General features: G+C 35.9%; 1 protein-coding gene and 1 long non-coding RNA gene across 11 annotated transcripts in view; one reads left to right on the top strand and one right to left on the bottom strand.

Annotated features, from left to right (window-relative positions):
* Positions 1-2,143: 2,143 nt before the first annotated feature.
* The window catches only part of ELAVL2 (ELAV like RNA binding protein 2), a 158,188-nt gene continuing 138,042 nt past the window's right edge, over positions 2,144-22,289 (top strand). For all 10 annotated transcript variants that reach the window (XM_054256827.2, XM_054256824.2, XM_054256822.2 and 7 more), the window contains exons 1-2: positions 2,144-2,365; positions 2,646-2,743. In XM_054256827.2, the coding sequence (XP_054112802.1) occupies positions 2,717-2,743 (27 nt within the window). In that variant the 5' untranslated portion in view covers positions 2,144-2,365; positions 2,646-2,716. The remainder of the gene's footprint in view (positions 2,366-2,645; positions 2,744-22,289) is intronic.
* Positions 16,722-21,043, bottom strand: LOC103793411 (uncharacterized). The gene is made up of 3 exons (XR_001912508.5): positions 20,930-21,043; positions 20,155-20,194; positions 16,722-16,854 (listed from the first exon to the last, which is right to left on the bottom strand). It is a non-coding gene; the product is annotated as an uncharacterized LOC103793411 (long non-coding RNA).

Raw genomic sequence — 22,289 nt, 5'->3', positions numbered from 1 at the left:
GGAGGCCGAAGCGGGTGGATCACGAGGTCAAGATATCGAGACTATCCTGGTCAACATGGTGAAACCCCGTTTCTACTAAAGATACAAAAAATTAGCTGGGCATGGTGGCTCGTGCCTGTAATCCCAGCTACTCAGGAAGCTGAGGCAGGAGAATTATCTGAACCCAGGAGACTGAGGTTGCGGTGAGCCGAGATCGCGCCATTGCACTCCAGCCTGGGTAACAAGAGCGAAACTCCGTCTCAAAAAAAAAAAAAAAAGGTGGGAAAAGTAATTGGTTTAAAAAAAAAAAAAAAGGCAAGGAGACTTCTGAGGCCTTGCAGGTTTATGACCTGAAAGAACCACTGAGGTCAACACTACACTGTTCCTTTTTTTTTGCTGAAAGCCTTCTGACAAGGTCTCTCCTTCCCATCTATTAAAAGTGGTTTCTTGTTAGAAGCAATTAAGAGCTGAAGGTTCTTTTGCCTTCCCTGTGGATCAGAAGATCTTTGAGGAGTGGCATAAAATCTTTAGCGCTATCCCATGGCCTAGAGCAGGCTGCACAGCCTACACAAATTTTAACTGATTAATAAATAAATGGCTGACATAAAAAAGGAGAGATGCTTCATTAGACATAAATGCCCTGTTTTCTCTATGCTTCTTGCTTTCTCTTAGCTGCTATAAGACAACGATGATACAAACAGAAGTGTATTACACAGAGTCAGAGAAGTGGTGCTTCATAAACTCTAATAAACGTAAATAAATATCCACACAGTTCTGGAGAAACAGCTCAGGATGTCTGGAAGGCGCTTTGTAACTACATCAAGAGCATACAGCATCACAGTTAAGTTGGAAACGGGAGGCTGAGTTTAAAATAAGTCTACTTGTCAACGTAGGGAAATAAAAATCATTCTGCAAGGCTTTCCTATAGAAGAATCGGTGCCTGTGAACTGTGTTCTTTTCCCCACCGAAAGGTGGGGAAAAAGTCAACGGGGTGGGGTCAGCCGGGTGACAAAGATCCAAGGTTCCCCTAAAAGGGAGCGAAAGGAGAGATCTTTTCTTTCTCTTTTTTTCTTGCCTCCCTGGGTCAGCCGGGAAGGCACAGGCGAGATTCAGAGTGGAGTGAGACGTAAAGAGGGTGTTGGGTCGGGAGGAGAAGGGAAGAGGGAGAGGCGGGGATCTGGTCCCCAACGTGGTGACTTCGCTGCGCACCTGTGGGGCCGACACTCTGAAGCGGGACGGGGGTGTTGGTCGGAGGGGGGACACCATCGCCAGGGGCAGGAGCCCTCACCCGACTAGGCAGTGTCGGACCCTGACAGCCGCTCCAACATCCTGACAGTCCCTCCCGGGTGGGTCGGACTCCCTTTCAGTCCGATTGCAGAGTTCTTCCCCGACTGGCTGCGCGCAGCCGGAGTGCAGGAGTTCCTCCTGCAGAATGGCCCCAGCCACGGCTCCTCTGGCTTGTTTTATTTATTTCGCTTTTCTCACAGTGCAGCCCGCCCCCGAGACTGTTCCGGGCGCTGGGAGGAGCGCGGCGCACGTGGAAGCGGCGTCCAGCACCTCCGAGCCGCGCCGAGCCGGCGGCGCGTGTAGACCCGCATTTGCAAACTATTGGCCAGTTAACTCCCCGCTCGCTCCGGCATCCAACTCCACCCCGCTCTCCTCGCCCCTTCCGTCTTCGTTTTTCGATTTTAGGATCCTCTCTTTCCTCAAGTGTTTGGATAAATTCGCCTTCCGTAATCGGTTTAGTTGGAAATTACCCGATGGTGTTCACAATTTTTTTGAACACTGCAGAAAATGCCATAGGGAGGTGGGGGAAGAGAGAGCAAAGTGTGTGCGGATGTGTGCGCGCCGAGTCAGAGGAGAGACAGGAGAGATACAGGCGAGGGAGGGAGGGGGGAGAGAGAGAGAGAGAGAGAGAGAGAGAGAGAGAGAGAGAGAGAGAGAGAGAGAGAGACCGAGACCTGAGGGGAGGGCCGGGGGCTTCACTCTCCTCGAGGACAGACAGAATGATACATACTGTCATTAACAGTGTTGACCCACCCAGACCCCACCCTTCGGTTGCATCCATCATACAGTCATTACAAAGGGGCAGCGCTGTCACACTGCTTGCCCTGCTCCTGGGGCTCTCCGCTGGCTTAATGAGGTGCACCCAGCCGGGGCTATTGTGCAGCGCGAAAGAGGCAGGAACGAGACGGCAACGGTCCTAGCAGCTGCTCGCAGCAGCCTCGGCTGCAGCAGCCGCGCAGCAGCAGCCAACCCTAGACCTCAAGTGGATGAATGCCTCTGGAAGTGTCTTCCTGAAGGAACCCATCGGGCAGTGGAAGACTGTGGCAGGGCTAGTGAACTTAGATGGGGCTTTCCTCTCCTGCAGTTGAGCTGGCTGGAGGCAAGTGCAGTCACTCGGGTAATCGCGGGGGTGCTGGGGGCGGGGGTGGTTGTGGTGGTGGTGGTTTTAAGCCAGTCCACGGTCAAAAGAAGGCTTGGATCAATTTCCCCTCCAACCACTCAACTCTCCCCTTTACCTTTTGTTTTGGTAGCTTGGCTTTTTCCACCCCCACCCTTTCCCTGGTATGTTCTGAACCGTGCGTCCTACTCCGGGGTTTGATTGTGCATTTAAATGTAATTCTGATTGGTGAATGTTCTCTCCTTTTTGTTGTGATTACTAGAGATACTTTAGCCCTGCCTTCCCAGTTCTGCGCCCAGCACAAGCAGTTTTGAAAATTTAAGTGCAAAAAGCATGACAAAGCAATATGAGGTTGCCGTGGTAAGTGAACTTTTAAACCGAAAATTACCATTTCTTCTCGTCTGCTCGGTCTGTGGGTGGTTTGAAGGGGAATCCTCACACACAAAGGGTTGAGGGCTGGGAGGAGGGGGTGGTTCAGCAACAACAAAAAGAAATCCGTACAAACCAGTAGTGCTAATTTTGTTTTTTCTCTATCCTATGGTCAGTGGAAAAGTTGTGTATTTATATGTTTGAGAATCTTGGGATGATAATAGGCTTGATGCATTTAAAGTGGGTGAGAATTGACAGTCAGCAGGGGAGAGGTGTAGGGAAGGGAAAGGAAGGGAACTAGGTTATTGTCTGGTTTCAAAAGAACCTTGAAGCTCTGACTTCCTGAACTCCGCAAATTAGCCGGGTCATTCCTGATCAAATCTTGAAAAGGAACAGTGGAGTCATCCTCGGCTACTACAACTATGTGTCCTCACCTAGTTAGACCATTCTTCCTCACACTTCCTCAGGTAGCAACATTTGAAGCCATCATTCCTAGACAAATTTTAAATGCTGAATGATGATGAGGTAATACATTTGCAAAGTTGTGGTCTTGAAAGGTTTGGGACTGGAGAAAAGAATTGCTTATTAACCCTCCTTCCCACTGCCCTCTACTCCCCTCCCTCTTCCCATTCATCCCAGTTTTTAAAGTGTACAGATTCATTCAAGAGTCCTTCATCGGCATCATCTCCTAATTAACCCCTTCTGTTTTAAAATAGGAGGTATATTTTAAATCCATCCCAGGGATGGATTCCTGGGTTTTGCCCCTTTATCTCACTCATTTTCCAAGAATAGCCATCCAACATAGTATTTGTGACAAAGTAAACAATTCCAAGCTCGGTAAAAGCCTTTGCTCTGGAGAATTATAAATTTTTTGGCCTGTTCTGCACATAAAAAAAAAAAGGAGGAATTAATAGTGCTCAATAGTTGTAAAACTTTCAGTTGCCTTTTAACTTATCCAGGGCTGTTGCCATGGAGAGAACTGGGATGCCCTGTGTTGGAATGGACCTGCCCATTCTCTAATGAGGCAAGGCCATCTCAGTTTTCTCATTTGAAAGATGGGATGGAAACAGAAATACCTACTGAAAGGAATTGTTTTGTTGAGTCCCTTCTTAATTTTCATTTATGTGTGTAGATATAATTGCATGTGACCACATTTCTCAAGACCTATTTTGAAATAAAGAGTTTAAAATTAACTATAAACTTCCTGTGATCATAGGAAACACAGAAAATAACTTTAAAAATACGAATTGTGTTGCAGTAAAGGTTAATGTATTTTAGTGGGCATATATTTTAATAACTTATTTTGACAACTGACTTATTTTTGCCTATTCTACATGAAGTTACTATATTTCACCAGTAACTATCACAGGAAAGTGATACTTTATGCACTCAGCTTCCAAAACCATCTCTATTGATTTTAGTCTAGCTGTTTGCAATAACTATCCTTAAAACAGTTTTCAGTTTGAGACCTGAAACACCAAAATGGTTAAACTACGAATTTGTTGGTGCAAGAGGAATCAATTCAGTAAAATTTGTGAAAAAAGTCTCAGAAGAGTTTAGATTAGAACATAGTATACCTTTGTATTTGCAAGAGTTGCAGTTGGGAGGTTTGCTTCTCCTACCCACTAATATTCTTAGACCACAGACAATCAGCTAACAATGTTCTTAACTATATAATTAATTTTAGATCATATTTCTCAACTATCATAGGATTTAATTTTATAAAGAATCTTTACTAATACTACCTGGGCTTTAAAAATAAATACCTTGAACTATATGAATACAGTGCTAAACAAAGTAAGAATTCATTATCTATTACTGATGTATAGATATTTATAAATAAGTAAATGTATGTCCTGTATACATGTAAAATTATATTACTTTGACATGGAGAAAAACACCTTTATTCAGAATTATTTTAATCATAATCATAATCTCAAGCTATCAGATTTACTTAGTTTTCACCTAAACACTGAAAATACTGTTTCAGTTAAGTAATACATTAAAAATTAATATTTAAAATAAGCTGGGTAATTGAAAATTATCTTCTAAATGATAATTAATAGTGCATATAGTTTAACTGCCTATTTGAACTCTTTAATGCTATATATTTAATGCTATATAGTCCTCATACTTTCCCTCACCATAATTCTGTGCCAATTTTAGGTTTGCTAAATATTCTTAACATAGAAATTTAAAATGTAAAAGTGCAATAACCAATTTTTTTCTACAAAAACAAATATTTTTATTTTCAGTTTACTTACTTTTAGACCAAAATTATAAATGTTCTATTTATGTTATTGGCACACTGAAAATACAGTGGTCATGTTCTGATATTTTTCTTGAACCTCAGTTTATTAGAATAAATCTTACAAATAGCAGAAGGCTTATAATTGTTCATAAGCACAAAATTCTTAAGTGTTTCAACTAAGCAATGCTCTGATAGAAAGTCATTGCTTCCAATAACAGTGACTCACTTTAAGTGAAAAAGTATTCATGCGTAAAGGAGAAAAGTGAGATGTAGGAAGTGAAAGTGGAAGGCAGCCAGGTTATCTAATGGTACATTGCAGGTTTTGCCCTTTGTAGGATATCCAGGGCATGAAATGTACCTGCAAGCGTAAAGGCAAAAAAGAAAGGCTGATGTGACATTATAATTTTTAAAATGCAAAAATAATCTTCATTTATTATTTCTAATTGGTATTAAAAGTAGTATGTATCCTATGTCAAATATAGAATCTAAAATCTTGAAGACATTAACTTTTAATAGTTAACATATGCTGTCTACCTGCTATGACCCAGTCATGGATTCAATCATGTATGTAAGTGCCTTATATATAGTATCTCAGTTAATCTCAAAAACACTTTAGGTGGTAGCTTTTGTTTCACCTAGAAAGTGAGTACCTAAGTTAAGATAGCTCATGAACCATGAAGTGAAGATGTGAATCAAAATCTGTCTGACTCCAAAATTGCATACAAAATCAAACAAAATGAGAATCAAATAATAGAAGGATAGGAGATATTAGCTACTAAATTTTGAAAGGCCCTCCACATAAAACTCATGTAATTGCCCCAAATTCTGAGCATGGGGATCGCCTGTCAATCTTGGCACTTTTGTAATACAACATTTTTGAAGAAAACAGTTTCACTGAAATATTTCTAACTATACCCAAATTGGGTTTGGATACATAGCCTGGTTTATCTGGTTCTTTTTCTTTTGGGACATTAATTATGGAGAATTTATTCTCGATTCCATTCCAAAAACGAAAGGAGAGAAAGATTAACACAGTTATAATGACAAAAATACTTTAAATAGCAAAAATGCCTACTAAATAAAAGGAAGACCTAACTGCACCATTTTCCTTAAAAGGAAACTTAAAAAAGCAGAGTGATTTTTACAATTTTAATGACTAAAATGGGATTTAATTTTTCATTTTCAATACTTTTAAAATTTTGATTACACTTACATTTGCTAATATAATAAAATGACTTTTATAGGTAGCAAATCATTTGATTTTTTTTCCATAATATGTATTTTCTAAGCAAGAGTTTACTTTGATATACTTAATCAATTAACTTCTAATCACAGTGATTAGGGGCATTTTTTAAACTGCCTTCATTTTGTGAACTAAAAAACTCATAAGTGATATAAAAAATAAAACGTTTCAAATAGGGCCCTACTATATGATTCCTTTTTAAACATTAAAGATAATAGACTTTTTAATAAATACAGAGAAAACATCCTTTCCCATAAAAATGCTCTAAGTTTGATCTTTTTTGTCTACAAAATCTTTGGACCTGAGACATTAGGATATAAATATTGCCTATTCTTGGGTTGATTAGCTTAGACTTGGAGTAGAGATGATAAGAGTTTATCAAGGTAATTCATTCAAGCTTCATCTTTAAGTAACAATGAAAAAATGTTTAAGGACATCATTGACATTCAACAAAAAACTGCTCAATATTTCACTTTTCGCCTGAGAAGAAATGAAAACACTCAGAATAACTCTATCTGCACTTTATGCAGTAAATGGGCTTCTGAGTTGTTTTCTGTAATTTTGTTTAAATTCCTTTACTTTTTTTTAATGTAGAGAGCTCACACATTAAAAATAGTTTGAATTAATGATCTTGCTACTTTAAAAAATAACTTTAAAAAAATGATACATCCCATTTTGTAAGTTTCAATTTTTTATACAGTGAAACCATCCAAATTAATCATGTTTAAACCACTTTACTATGAAAGTACTAATAGATATTTTAGTCAGATAATTTTGGAATTTTAAGAACCAGGTTATAAACGGGGGAATTACAAGGCTTAAGCATTTCAATCCCACAGTAGTATGCCAGCATTCAACCATTCAACTGTATTTCACTTTGATCTTGGAAAAACCCCTGAATTATTACCCCTTCCAAAACTAATTTTAGTTATTGGTCTAGCTTCAAATAAAATTCAGGCTAAGTTTTTATTATAGCTAATAAAATGTTCATATAATTTTCTGTTTTGTCCTTAATGTGGAAATTTATATTACATGATTATGTACTAAAATCATACGACCATCTATACAATTTTTCTTTCCATTCAAATTCATTAAAGTGTACAAATCTGTCTATATAAATAATGAATATGTGTAAGTATACATATCAAAGTTATGGTTATATCAATATGAAGCTAAAAGGGAAAGTTATTAAAGCAGTTGTTCATTTTTAAATTTATGGTATAATTAATTTTTCAAAATAGAATTTAATAAGAATATTAACTATTATTAACTAAAAATCCAGGAGTATTTTAGGATAGGTCTTCTGGAGTCTGTTTTCTTCTACCTCTCCACTGCTTTGTCATAACTTTATACAAAATGATAATTTCACTTGGAAAAGTGGTAGGAAAAATGTGAACTATGTTTAAAGTAAGAAAAAAACCAAAGGATCTTAAGGAAGTTGCTGCATAAGTCCTGGAATCCTTCAAGCTAAGCGCCACAATTCTCCCTGTAAATCCTTTTGAATTTGAAATCATTACATTTTGTGTTCAAAGTAAAGTTATATGTTGTAGATTTTTAAAGCCTCTCACAGCATTACAGAAAGGGCAGAGTAATACAAGCTAGATACTGCCTGGCCTGACAGATATTGACAAAGACTGAGAAGGCAATGTTAATGCATTTAACTTTTTTAAAATAGAGATTATAAAGTTAATGAAACCTGAGGTCATTACCAAGAAGAAGTAAGAACTCAGCTTTTCAAGTGTTTTCAGTAAAAATAATTAACTATGGGGTAGGTAAGGCGCTGATTAACATTATAAATATTTAACAAAATCTAAAATGCTACCAGGATCCTTTGTTAAAGATAATTAGTGCTAAGACTGCTACAGAAACCTAGACTTTTGAATTTCTAATTTCTTAGTGCTTAATTTATCATTCAATCTGATATTGTTGCAGAGATGGAATTTAATATGTAAATTTGATTCCTACCATGGATACCACAACATTTTGATGTCTTAGGATGCAGTGAATGGTACACTTCATTCAGCAGACATTATTACATACATGGGTTAGACATGGTGGTAGAAACTGATAATACTTGGCTGGAAATGATGGCTGTGCTGTCAAGTAATGCATAGTCTGGGTAAGAGATAGACATGTCAACAGATGGTTATAATGTAGTGAGATAATTGGTATCAGAGATATGTAAAAAGTGCTTTTAGGAGTCCAGAGGAAGCTTTTGCTAATATGCCTGTGGTTGGCTTTAGTGTGGTATTCAGGAAGGCTTCTCAGTGGAGGTGGAATTTTGCTTACTGACTTCTTTTCCATTTTAAAGAAATGTAACACTAGCTCTTCAAATAATATACAGAAAGATGAAGTATATGTTTTTCTTGTCTTTACATATTGATATGTACTTATGATGAGATAACAAATTTTCTGTGTAGGATGCTGAGTTTTTCAAGATTCATTAGTGTAATTTCTCAGATACACTGCCTTTGACAAATGTGCATAGCCGGGAAAGCCTTTAATATATTGATTAAAGTTAGTGTTTTGTTGCTAGTAGCATAATGGATAAAGCACAGGTCCCATTTTTATTCTTCTATGTTCTACCAATAAAAAAAAAGTATCTTGCAAATTGTGAAAGGCATACAAAAGCAAAAGTAATTAAATATTGTAAATGATGAGGGAGATTGCCTGTGATCTGGGCTAGAATTAGAAAAGGGGTAAGAACAAGATTATTTGAGAGGAAATGATATGAAAATGTTTTAAAATAGGAAACAGTTCTGTTTTATAACAATAGGTTATCAACTTAAGCAATTTCACTTTCCTTTGTATTACTTTCACATTTGCAATGGAGGAGAAGGGAAGTACTATTAATCTGAAATTTTCCTTATTTTTATGAGTAAGTTATACCAGTGATCAGACCAAAATTTCTTAAACTCCCAAATGCGTGTAGCTTTACAGTAAAAACCTTCATTTCAGAGTGATTAGTACTTTGTGTGAATATCATTATGCATTTTTCTCTCTGATATCTTGACAATACAGTTTAGCCTATTCCCTCTGGGATTCTCTCCTGGCAACAATTTTTTATTTCCCTGTGTTCATTTTTAGGAAAATCCTCTCAATATTGTTATATGTATTACTTTATAGGAAGGAAGTATGTAAAATACTCTTGAACTCATTTTACTTGTGAGTTTGAATAGCATTCAGATTAGAATGATTTCCCCAGAATTTTGTAGGCTTGCCCAATCCAGCTGTATATTTTATATGCTAATGTAAATTCTATTTTTGTTCCCCTTGGGGGTTTAAGTGATTATAATTGTTGCTCTTCAAAAGCCAAACAGATGATGATTGCTGCTTCAGGAGTATACCAAAAGAAACTGGCTTTCATTAAACCTGCTCATCCACTTCCTAATTATCTCCATTTTATCTAGCTAAGAAGCAGGAAAAAATGGCAAGTACAGTTCATTGAAGCCAGTTCAGTTATTTAAACATGGCTTTATTGAACTAGCAGGAGGTGTTAAAGTAGGGGAAATGTTTTCATTCTAACACTGATATGTAGCCAGTGGCCCAACTCAAGAGTTAGTTGAGCATCAAATGCCAGAGGCCATAGAGAATAAGGGAGAGATTTTGAGTTATTCTGAGAGGAGTCCTCTAGTGGATACAATAAATAGTGCTGCAGTGACAGCTATTCTGAAATATTCTTTTTTTGTTTGTTTTTCTTCCTGTAAAATCAAAATGGAGTTAGCTATTTAGTATCCACCAAGAAGCACCCAGAAATGCACTCTGAGTGAAAGGGAAATTTCCAATATATGTGAAAAAAAAAAGGGGACATATACTGATAAATTCTAAAAGGACACCGAATTCCTGAGACTGGCCAATATCAAGTGTCCTTCAGGTCACATAGGCCTTGAAATCTGGGCATTAACTCAGAAAGTAAATTCTCCTGGAGGCTGGTTTTCCTCAAGAGGGAGACTATCTCTACCATTTGGGCGACAGTGGCTCTGAGTTAGTCTGTTCTCCAGTCCTCTAGGGTGGCCTTGGAATTGAGTTGCACTGGAACATTTTTCTGACCCCTTTTCATGATGGCAAAGAGAGGGTCCTTGAATTCTCACCCAGGGGAACAGAAAACTGTCCGAGTCAACAGCTGTTCAGCTTCCAGCTGTGAGAATGCAATTCTCTGTTGGTTAAACAAAAAACTCTGAAAGGGCTCTCTCCTGTCTGAAATTTCAAAGAGCCACGTTTTTGAAACCAATTGTCTAAGGTGAGATTTAGATAAAACATTATATTCATAAACCAAAAAAGAAATGGAAGGTTCTGAATTTTCTATAGATTTTCATTTTTGTGTTCCATGATATTTCAGCAAGTGTCAGGCAATTTCACTTTTTGAAGTTTTAATATAGACTTGTTATCTGATGAGTTGATTTTGAAACTCTGGAGAATCATGTCGAAAATGAAAAAAGTTTACTTAATTTAAAAAAAGGAAATATGTTTCTGACAGGCATTTGTATAATTTACTAGAAAGTTATATACATTAAAAATTATTTTCCTCTCATTTCTTGTACCAATAAAAAATTTTCCAGGGTTAATATACTTACTTTCAGCTTTGCAATAACCCTACAAAGTAAAACAAGCAAACATTATCATTCCCTTTATATATGGAAACATAGTGATTCACAAAAGTTTAAAAACTAGAATCTGGGCATTCCAGCTCCTTCATCAACCTCTTGATCAACATCTCCTTGATCTACCAACAACATTTTGCCAATATATAATGTTGAATTATATTTAGATAGCAGAGTCATTTCTAAATCCCGAGGGTAGGGAGTCCCTCAGAGACTAAGTATTGTCCCAGTGAGCCCTTAGGTACTATCTATGCAGTTTCCATTCTTAAATCCAGAGAGAGGGTATAACAAAAGTCTGTTCTCTAGAATCTCTAAATTAAAAACTCTGGCTGGTGGTGTAGCAGTATTGGAATTTCCCTGAATTTCTGTATAGAGATGTGCCAGCATATAAATCATTCTGGTTTTCTACCATGAAGGCCTATAAAATCCTGAGAATGTACCAGCTGCACCCAGACTTGACCTAGGCAAATGGTGGAAGCTATCTGCTTGGTTTCCTTACCTCCTCATCATCTTCTCTTGATACTTCTAGGACCTGACTGTTCTTTGTTCCCCTGGGCTTATGCTGCCACCTTTACTGACGTTGCTAATACCCAAGGTCTACTAGGACATATCTCTTTTCCTTCCAAGGTAACAGGTTGTTCATCTAATAAATTAATCTCCACTAATGGAGGATATTAAGGAGAGTCCTGAGTTCTGTTAATATTTAAAATTAGATCCCAAGGAAAATGTGCGTGTTTCTGTTAAACGATCATGGTGAGTAACTTGTGGGGTGGTTGTGTCAGTCCAACATGTATATTTTTCTGGTACTTTCTGTTCTTAACAGCATGGCACCACCTGATCTCTATCATTGAGGAGCGTGCTTATCTTGAAGTAGGACAGTTAGAAATGAACTAACTCAAAAGGAAAATACTACTCTGAAAAAACTGATTAGGTAATTTTGGCTTATCAGCCTATGTTTATTAAATAGAAGTAACAAAACATAACAAAGAGTAAAATATATCTATGCCAGTGGAATGACTGCACTTCCCAGGGTTATCTCACATGTTCTTTCATTTTACTAACAGGAAGTTGTAGAAAATCACACTTATTCTGTGACCTCATAGCAATATGGATGTAAATAAAATATTTTAAAGATGTCCTAGTTAAATCTTTTTCAGTATAACACAATGTATAAAATTGGCAATTATTCCAATTAATCTACTCAAAAGAAATAACCAAAATAGTTCAAGCCACTGTTTAACTCCATGTTAATTGCACAATTGAAAAAACTGCACTGATTTTTGCTCTAAATCAGTTGTTCATCAAAATCATCTGTGGAGCTTTTTTATGAATACAAATGCTTACTTAGACTACACCTCAGAATTAGAGTGAAATCTCTTGAGGTAAAGAGGAGGCATCTGTACTTGAAAAACCTCACAGCTAGGTTGAGGCATTGATGCACAGTCATGTGTTAGAACCACTGGGGTTTTCTTTATCCAGTTCTGTCATCCAATGAAGATTCACTCTCTGTCAGACAAATACTTGAGTCACACAAATACTTGAATCACTTAATGCTCACAACAGTCTTAAAAGGTAGATTATTTTTAATACCTATTTTAAGAATGAGAAAAGTGAGGTTCAGAGAGGTTGGGCAACTTGCCCAAAGTCATATACCAAGGACACAGGAGAGGCAGAACCAGAATTCAGGTCTGCATGAATACTTTTAACCGAGACAACCCTGAACTTGAAAGGCCTTTTTAATATACAGATCGAAAATGTATGGCTGTATTTTATAGCTGTAATTTCCAACCTAGAAGCTTCAATTTTGCTGCTTTGATTACCCTAAGAATATCTGGAGTGTACAGGGATTGTTTCATTTTATGGTCTTAAGAGAGAGCTACTATATTCATGTGAAAGAATACATGGTCTAATAGGTAAAAGATACTTGAAAATTACAGGTAAAATATTTTGCTTTCTTTATATAAAGGTCACAGATGACTTTCTACCTCAGTTCTTAATGCAGAAACTCAAGGAACTGCTGTAAACTACCTATTAATTTCATTGCAAAAAGTATTCAGATATGAGACAGAAGAGAATGCTTTTCCTTTCAGGTCAATTTCTTATAAAAATATTAATAATTATGTAAAATCATTGCTGATAAATGCAGTTTCCAGGGTGGACTGTGCAATTTTAGGATTTGTTCTTTTTGATTTGGGTCTGACACCAATATTTAGAATAGTGATGACTCATGTCTAGGACTGAAATTTGTTTTTCATGGGTTTATACAGTTTTCCTCTTGAATTGCACCAAAAATGGTTTTTTAATTGGCTTTAACTCATGCCCAATAAATTGGACAAAAATTGATTGCCGCAGTCATGTTTGGTTTAAAATTATTCAGGACTGCGCCGTGAGTCAAATGAGTGCATGAGTGAGGGCAGCGGTACTTTATGTTCTCGGTATATGACAAATAAGTTTTTTTTCAAAACAGTCGTCATTCATATCTGAAAATTAATATATGTCTGTGGTTTATAAAACTTAAAAGATAGCAACAGCGCACATTAAAACACATTGTATTAAAAAATAAGTTTCTGTTATTTTTATATTTTTTCTTAGTATCTTCCAGTTTTACCAATGTCATAAATCTAATAACAGTATTCCTTTTAAGATAAGTAATACCTGTTAGATAGCTCTTGTTAGGTTTTGGTCATGTTATTAGAATATTTCTAAATAGCAAAATGAAATAAGTAAGAATGTTCAGAGACTGTGCCATCAGTCACAGTTGAGACATTGAGCCAGTTTTCCATCCTCTGAAGAGTGACTTTTAAAGGCAAAAATTAATATGAAAATTGAATTAACTCAGGTGACTGTTTAGGACATTGAAATAGCAATTCACTAATGGTACCTGTCAGGAAGCCAGTTTTAGTTCAATCTCATTATAATTATTTACTATATTATGGTTTTCACTTACTTATATGCCATAGAAATATAAGCAAATCACTTTAAGGGTTTTGCTGGCTGGGAATGAAGGTTCATTTTATGAGATTCGTAGGCAACTTGAGAAAGGATTTAATAGGGAAAAATAAATGATTAATTCAATGAAAAGAAGAACATTCCTTGATCATAATACAGATAGTAAGTGAAGGAAACAGTTTATGTTATTGTATATAATTAATATTAGGCAATTTTAACTGGACAGGATAGTTACACCTGATATTGTTGTCTAAGAAAATGGTAGATCAGCTTCTGAGATTTTTGTCATTTATTTTTCATGTGTATTAAATCTCAATTTGTTTTTATAAGTGAATATTATTTTTTTTATAAATTATAAAGCTCCAGGGCTGTTATTGTGACCTCTCTCTTAATCTAAGTTGTTTTTTAAGAGGTCACTGGTCCTTACCATCCAGCATCTAGCTCCTGCCCCGACCTGGTGGCTATAGGCCCTCAAGCTTGAGCTACAGAGTTTTTTTTTTTTTTTCTGAAACAGTAAACTACCTGTTTCTCTGATTTATAAAAAAGAATGCATGCTCAGAATTTTTACAAACCCAATAATGCAGAAAATGTAAAGAAAAGAAGTAACTATAAATCCAGCTCCCATTACCTCAAAATAGCCAGTGTTTAATGTTCTAGTAAACATCCCTTATATGACGTTTAATATGCTTAATAATATTTCATAAAAATCTACACATTACATTAAATAATAAACACTATCTTTTTAATGGTTTTATAACTGTTTACATATGTTTATGGATTAGACTTCTTAAAATGTGTAGAAGCTAAATAATTAAACTGCAAAACAATGTTACCCGCTGGTTAGAATAGCCTAGGACATCTTATGTAAAATATTTCTCAAAATCCTGTTATATTTGACTTGAATCTTTTTAAAGGAAGAAATCATCCAACTATAAATTTTCTCTCTCTTCTATTTGTCAGCAATAGAGAGCATGGCAAGCTATAAGAGTACGATTATTTCTGAAATAAAAAGAGTTTTATCTGTTTATGTTCATTGTAATATCTATTTTCCCTAGGTTTTTGTTCTCTTGCAAGTGTTATGTCATCTGTAATTTCTGTTGTATTATTTAAAATTACCAAATTTGACATCTGGAAAGTATCTTAGAGGTACTCTAATGAAAGTGGCTATGGACTTGGGCCCTAGAAACAGCCCATTTGGGGTGAAAACCCAGCTCTGTTGATTTCTAGCTATATTATCTTGGGCAAATTACTTAACTTCCTCAGTTTCCTTCTCTGTAAAATGATAAGATTCTTGTGAGGATTAACTGATTTAATGCATGTAGAGCATTAGAATGTTACCTAGCATATAATACACCTACCCATTATTATTATTACTAACCTAGTCCTCTCCTGGGAATCATGAAGTTTAGTCAGTGACTTTCTGAAGAGAATCAGCTAGTTAGTGGGAGAAACAATGCTGGGACTCATGTCTCCTTTCTCCACATCTAGAGATCTTTGCTTAGTGCCACAATGTGTGCTCTCTCAGCATTGTTTTTAAAGCCCTCCCTTAGGCACAAAGGTATCTTAGAGGCATCCAGGGCTACACAGTGCATTAGTCTGACAAGCTCTTGTCCCTGGTTTCTCTCCCTCACAGCTTCTGTGGGCTTGTTGGCTGAGAAACATTTTCTCAGCACCCTATTTCTTTCCCAGTGCTGGTGGAAATGATTTGGCTATCAAAATACTTTCATTATGAACCCCTGTTCTCTATCTTACTCTTTTCCCTGTATCTATTATACTCTGACCCCGCCACCTCATTGCAATTTTAGAAGAAATCTTCTTAACCCTGCTTATGTGTTGGTTCTAATTCCTCTACCTTTGAATATCTTTCTGTTCAGCATTTCTAAAATTCACAGTTGCCAATAGGTGTATCCTGTTTCTAATAGTTGTATATCTGTACTTCCCTCGGCTGGTTTTCAAAATCAGCATAATGGGATACCACGATACCCAACCAAACTGATTTCCTATGCTTTGTAGCCCACTTCCTCTACTGTAGTCAGACTGGTCTACTTCAACAAATTCCTGTCATTTTCACCTCTGAACCTCCTTTTATTTGCTCTAAAGCATATACACACACCCAATTGGGTAGATATATATAATGATCTTTTAAAACAGAGGACTGAACACTGTAATATATATGAATATTTTCCTCTTTCATGCAAACCTTATGAAGAGGCTCAAACTTTCGTGTATCCTTTTGATATGACTAATACATGGAGACATGCCTGTCTTTTAGTATTCATTTTACATCTAGAAATATTACTATTCTAGAATATATCAGTACTCTATGAGTTAAATAATAAGCACTGAATAAAAGAAAGTCTTTTATTGTCTGCACAGGAATCCAGAAATATCATCTAGAGAAAAAAAATTCACAGTAAATTGTGTCAAAATAATTCAAGGAAATGTTGATATGTTACTCATACAGCTTAAACAGTCTGTAACACCATTTATTTATGTTACATCTTCCAATTCATGTTTACAAAAACTGACATTTCAAGCAACTGTATTCTCTAATTTCTCATACCAGAATGATAATGACCAAAGGAATAGAATATTATTTCTATTACAACAGTATCCTCAGCCTTAAAATGCTGCATCAGAGAAATGGATTTTTTATTTAATCACATCAACATGAAGAGTTAAGAGAGGTTAGTGTGAAATGGTAATAAACAGCAGCAGGAGCTGTTCTATGTGTATTCATGTGTTTCTTCTTGGTGCTAATTACACTTGCTCATAGAAGTCTGGAAGTCACATGACTGGGCTTGACGTTGAGTGGGTCAATTTTATCAATTCATGTGATACATTTAAGATGCAGACAGATGCTTATTGAAGCTTAAAATAAAAACATTAAGTCTGTTTTCCATTGTGACTTACAATGAATTTATACCTCTACAAGTTTAAGGTTCATTCTTTCATCAGGCTGCAAAATGTTGTTTCCTTCCATTTCACTTACTGAAAGTCCACAGCTATAGCTCTGTATCAATCCATAGCACTGTAAGCCCAGGAGGGAACTGCAAAACTATAAACCATAAGCAAGTTTTAGTATTATTCTGATATTCTATGTTTTATAATGTCAAGAAGACATTAGTTATACATTTTTGTTTTATTCAAAACAAAAAACCCATTATAAAAAGCCCTTTATATAGTCTACCTCTATATTCTTTTGGATATTTATTTTGATATATATTTTTAAAACACAATCTAAATAGAAAACTGAGCAGAAAATACTGTTAGCCTATGTAAATGGAATAAAGATAATAGCCTATAAAAATATATGTGGAGATGGGAGAATGAGCCTAGGGAGAGGTGACTGATAAGTAGATTGGAACTGGTTTCTTTCAGGGCCATAAATGAGTAATAACCTTTAAAGTCTTGCCTTAGAAATTAACAAAGAATGGTAAATAAGAATAATGTGTGCGTATATAAGATTGAATAATAAAAGTGTCTTAACATCAAAATATTTTAATTTGATTAGACTGTTATGGTATATATTTGACTCAACTTGATTTCATCAAGTAATTAACTGAATTTTAAGCTATATTTAATGCCAAAACTAACAACATTTGAGCCTAACTAAAGTAACAATACCATAATTAATGCCAAAGAGAGTAACAGATTGCAGAAAGACTGATATTCAGGAAAATTATTTCTAGTAACCTTAGAAAGGTTACCTAAATTCCTAATGCCTCTGTTATACCCCCTGAAAATGAGAAATAATTTATGTCCTTCTTTACCTCCTGGGGTTACAATGATAAATATGTAAAAGTACATTGAGCTTTTTGTGATAAAGGTACTATAAAAATCTAAGGTGTTTTTATTATTGTATCAGTCAAATGGGATCTCAGACTCAGTTCCTTTTTGAAGACCCCCAACTTTTTATGGGTGAATCATGAAATTGTATTGGGAAATATATTGAAGTCACATTACAGGGCAGATAGAAGATTTTATGCCTTTTGGTGCCTTTTAAACTTGGTTGCAATTAGAAGTGTGAGAGGATATTTATCATGAAATATATCAGTTGGGACATTAATGAGAGCTAATGAAAATATTTAAGAGACAGTATATAAAGGCAGGAATTCTAATTCTGGCTTTATCAAGTAAATGTGCTAAGTTATCATTTTTGTTCTTATAACTGTAGTTACCATATATTGACTGCTTCCTCTATGCCAGGAAGTTTTGAGTATTTTATACTTATGATTACATCTAACCTCACAGTGATTCTAAATTAGGCATTATTATCACTATTTTATAGATTAGAAAATCAAGGCTTAGAGGCAGTAAAGTAACTTGTCCAAGACCCTGTGAAATCAGATTTAAATCCACGTGTCTGAAGTCAAAACCCAAGCCATTAACAATTTGTAAAACTGTAGCTCCTAGAAGGATAACATTACAATACCTATATAAAGGAGTAATTTTTTGACAAGTTATAAATTTTAAAAAAGCGATTATCTTGAAAAAATTTGTAATGACAAATAGCAACATAAACCAGACATTGTGAATATGCATTATACAACATATTAACTGCGTTATTTAAACCTCTTGAATTTTCCATTTAGTATTATCGCCCAAAATATAATCTGATTTCCTTCAAGCATTTCTTGTCTCTAATCTAATTTTGTTATTCTGGCACATGCTAGGCACTCAAAGGATGCTTGAATCAAATTGAAATGGGCCTTTTGTCAAAGATAAGGAAAAATATTTAGAGATAGGAAGTGATTATGTATCACTCATTTGACTCTTACCTGATGATAAATGTTATATCCGGAAGGACATAGTTATGTGTGATATTTTTGGTAATAGAATTATAATCAGTCATTAAACAAAAACATTAAAGACTTTTGGATATTTCAAAAGCTTCTACCATTTTTGCTTAAATACATTATAGCAAGATTGTTTCTCTTAAAAATTAAATATCCCATTTCTCACAAAGGGGGATTAATAATTGAAAATCCTTTAAAGCTAATTTTACATTTTTGGTTACTTTATTATTTTTCATCATTTATAATGAATTGCTATGCCTTTAGAAATCACATATATCATTCCTTTGGTGACAAAAATTTATATGAAAATGATTTTTATGCTAATTTCATGCTAAAAGATTTTATGTTCATAATAAAAATGTCCCTTAAAATTAGTTTTGAAATACTATACGTTTATAAAATATCTTTTTTCACATTTCAAACTTATTGACAGTGTATCTTTTAATCTTTATGCAAATTCACATCTTAAAAAATTCTTACCTGTATTAACAAAGAATAGTTTACCCTGTCCATTGTGTGCATATTTTCAATTTAATTAAGAAAAAAAATCATAGCTTAAGGGGCTTATTAAAGCTGATAATTCAAACTTGTTTTCTAACAAGCAGAAAAATATCTTTTTTTCCGATTTTTGGAGATAATATAATCCTGCCTAAAATGCTGGAATTCATTAAAATAATATTTCTTAATATGCATACATAGTAGCCATTATTTAAACCAGTATAACTCTATGGAAAATATGGTATGGAAAGGACCAGTTAGCTTACACAACCATACATTTTTCTCTCTCATTAAAGGATACATATAGCACTTATTCATCTATAAATATAGCACTTATTCATCTATACACTTACATTTAAAAGAATAAAAAACCATCAAACACCTATTTTTTTATGTTAAAGATGAAGAATTTTTTGCATATAACTATTCAACAGAAATGTCTTTGAGATTTCATGACATATTTATTTACATACTACCCTATGAATAATCAAATAACTTCAAAGTTTTTTTATTCAAATAATTTAATAGTTGCTAAAATTTATTATAGCATCTTAAAATTTTTCTCATCACTTTTTCAACAAATTTATTTTTTATTTTTCCTTACCCTAAAGTAACATAAGCCTTTATGTTGTCAGTTAAGTGCATTCTGACATTTATCACAGTTTTGAAGTTTAAATAAAACTTGATTCATTTTCTAAAGCTGTATTAACTATGTGTTGTCAGCTGAAGGTAACTTTTTGCAAGTGTTTCTAAGACTTAAAACATAAATGCCATTGTGGAAAATGCCATGTGTCTTCTCATACTTACTACTGACCTCATAAAGGGACACCAAGAATTTGCAATTCACTTAAGACACAAAGAACAAGATATAATACTAAGACATTAGTGAATCCAGACAACAAGATCACTGGCTATATGCTGGTCATTCTATATATTAAATATTTGTGAAAACATCTATTTAAATAACGCATAAAATTTCAAACCTCATATCCAAAAGAGCAGACAGAAGAATGTAGTTATACAGTATGCCGTAAGAATCAGGTAGGTGTCAGAGTACATACCTGGAATTTTTTGTTTCCTGAATTATCCTATAGCCATTACCTGGGTAAAGGAAGGAGGGAGTTGAAATATAACTGTTATTTCTATAATTAGCTCAGCAGATTCTTTCCTGTAGATGACAACTTCTTAGGCTATTGTAAAAATCATCCTGGAATCTCTCCCTTGGCCCTTTCACTTCAACCAAAAGGCCAGGTTAACTTCAATTTATGGTAACTCCTCTCTCCTCTCTATCTGGTTGATCTGCTTTTTTTTTTTTTTTTTTTTTACAATGAAAGAAAAACTAGAGTCCATTTGCTATCCACTTTCTCTGACCCCTGCTCAGATAAAGACAGAATTCCTTTTTATACCAGATTGATTTATATTGTCCCTTGATCTTTCATCACACCCAACTTCACACAACTTCATACTGTACTTTTCAAATTGTTTATTCATAGTAGCTATGATTAGGAATCATGGCCAGATGCTGTGTCCCTTTTCCACTTCTCATAGCTTCCCTTCCCCAAATAATTTTTAAGCCAGGTGTTCTTTTTCTTCTTACTGCCCCCTCCCACTATTTTTTTTTTTTTTTAAACAATATCCCATTCCAGGTGCCCCTCTGCCTGCCGAAAGCATTTTAATGACAGTTTACTTTAGCGGTCTATCAGCAGACTGCTGCCTTTGCCACCTGAATTTCAATTTCTTAATTTACAGCCCAGATAAAACAGAATGGAGCAGGATCTGGGCTTCTCTCTACATTGGGTTGGCCTTATCAAGCGTGAAGTTTGGCGCATTGCAAACCTATTCAAGTGATTATCTGTTGAGGACCTCTCGAGCCATCTCCATCTCTGCAGCGGGCTGATAAGACAGCTGTTTCTCTAGCCGCTGTGTCTCCCCGGGCCTCAGTCTTCTTCTGATACAAACTCCGCCTTTGTCACCGTGCCCCGGTGCCGTCACTTGCTCTGTGGGGCAAGGGTTTGATCTGAACACACGTGGGGGGGAAGTGTGAGCGCGTGTGAGAACCGAGGAGGGAGGAAGGAGGAGGGGGAGGGCCAGGAGAAAGAGGGTGGGGGATGAGGGAAAGAGTTAGAGACCAGAGGGAGGTGGAGGGCTGGGAGGCGTGCTGAGCGTCCTGGATGGCTCTGATTGACTGGTTGCTCAGCCCGGCTTTATTATTTCAAATTAGACGTACATCGCGCACAAGTGGAAACATAAATCTTCAATATAAGAAAGAGCCTCCGAGCATCGGAAGCAGAAAAACCGTTTCTTCCCAGGTCCCGGTACAGGGGCCGGATAAAAGACTGATTGCTACCAGCTGAGACAGATGGCTACCTTTAACTTTAGAAATTGCTATTTTTAATTACTTGTATTAATTTTGCATGAGATGTATCGGCTCCAGGGGGAAGCTTAAAGAAGGCTGTTAGTAACCCTGAAAGGAACGCACATAAGGCTGATTTGCCCTTTCTCACCTCCGTGGTTTTTTTTTTTTTTTTCTTCACCCTGGCTAGTCACCTAGATTTTCCCTTTGCACGCTCAGGAAAGACGTGAGTTTATCATCCTAAAAGTTGCTATTGAGTAAAAGACGGGAGGGAAATCTGGGGACATTTGTGGGAGCGTCTACATAAAATAATCATCGATCTGAGGCAGCAAATATATTTTCTGAGACACTCTGGGGCATATGCAACAGATCTTAGTCTGAATATCTGCAGGCAAATCATCTAAAGGCCAGTGAACTTCATACATTGGTTCGGGGGAAAAAAGGGTGTGTGTGTGTGTGTGTGTGTGTGTGTGTGTGTGTGTAGGTGGAGGGCTGGGAAGGTAGAACTAACCTAGTCTGGTCTCAAAGGTTTACCGCGACACTAGTTACATGTTTTAAAAACATTTAAATGAACAATTCATGTGTCTTTAAGTGTAAACAGCAACCTCGGGATTTAGGGGGAATATTCGTTGAGTGTGCTCTCTTTAGTGTTTTCCCCTTGAACAGGAGTTTAAAGACACAATGTAAAGAGAAAGTAAAGGATGTGTGAGATCCCGTTCACTGCCGCCCCTGGCACTGTCTCTAATGAAAGTGTCTGCCATGTAAAGGATCTTTCGCAAAATAGTCTTGGGAGTCACTCACCTTCGGATAAAAGGCTTTACCCCTTTGCCACGGGTGGAGGGA

This window comes from Callithrix jacchus, chromosome 1, assembly GCF_049354715.1.
Source record: "Callithrix jacchus isolate 240 chromosome 1, calJac240_pri, whole genome shotgun sequence".
Lineage (NCBI taxonomy): Eukaryota > Metazoa > Chordata > Mammalia > Primates > Cebidae > Callithrix > Callithrix jacchus.
Note: the sequence above shows the minus strand (reverse complement) of the source record. Positions and strands in the feature narration are given on the sequence as shown.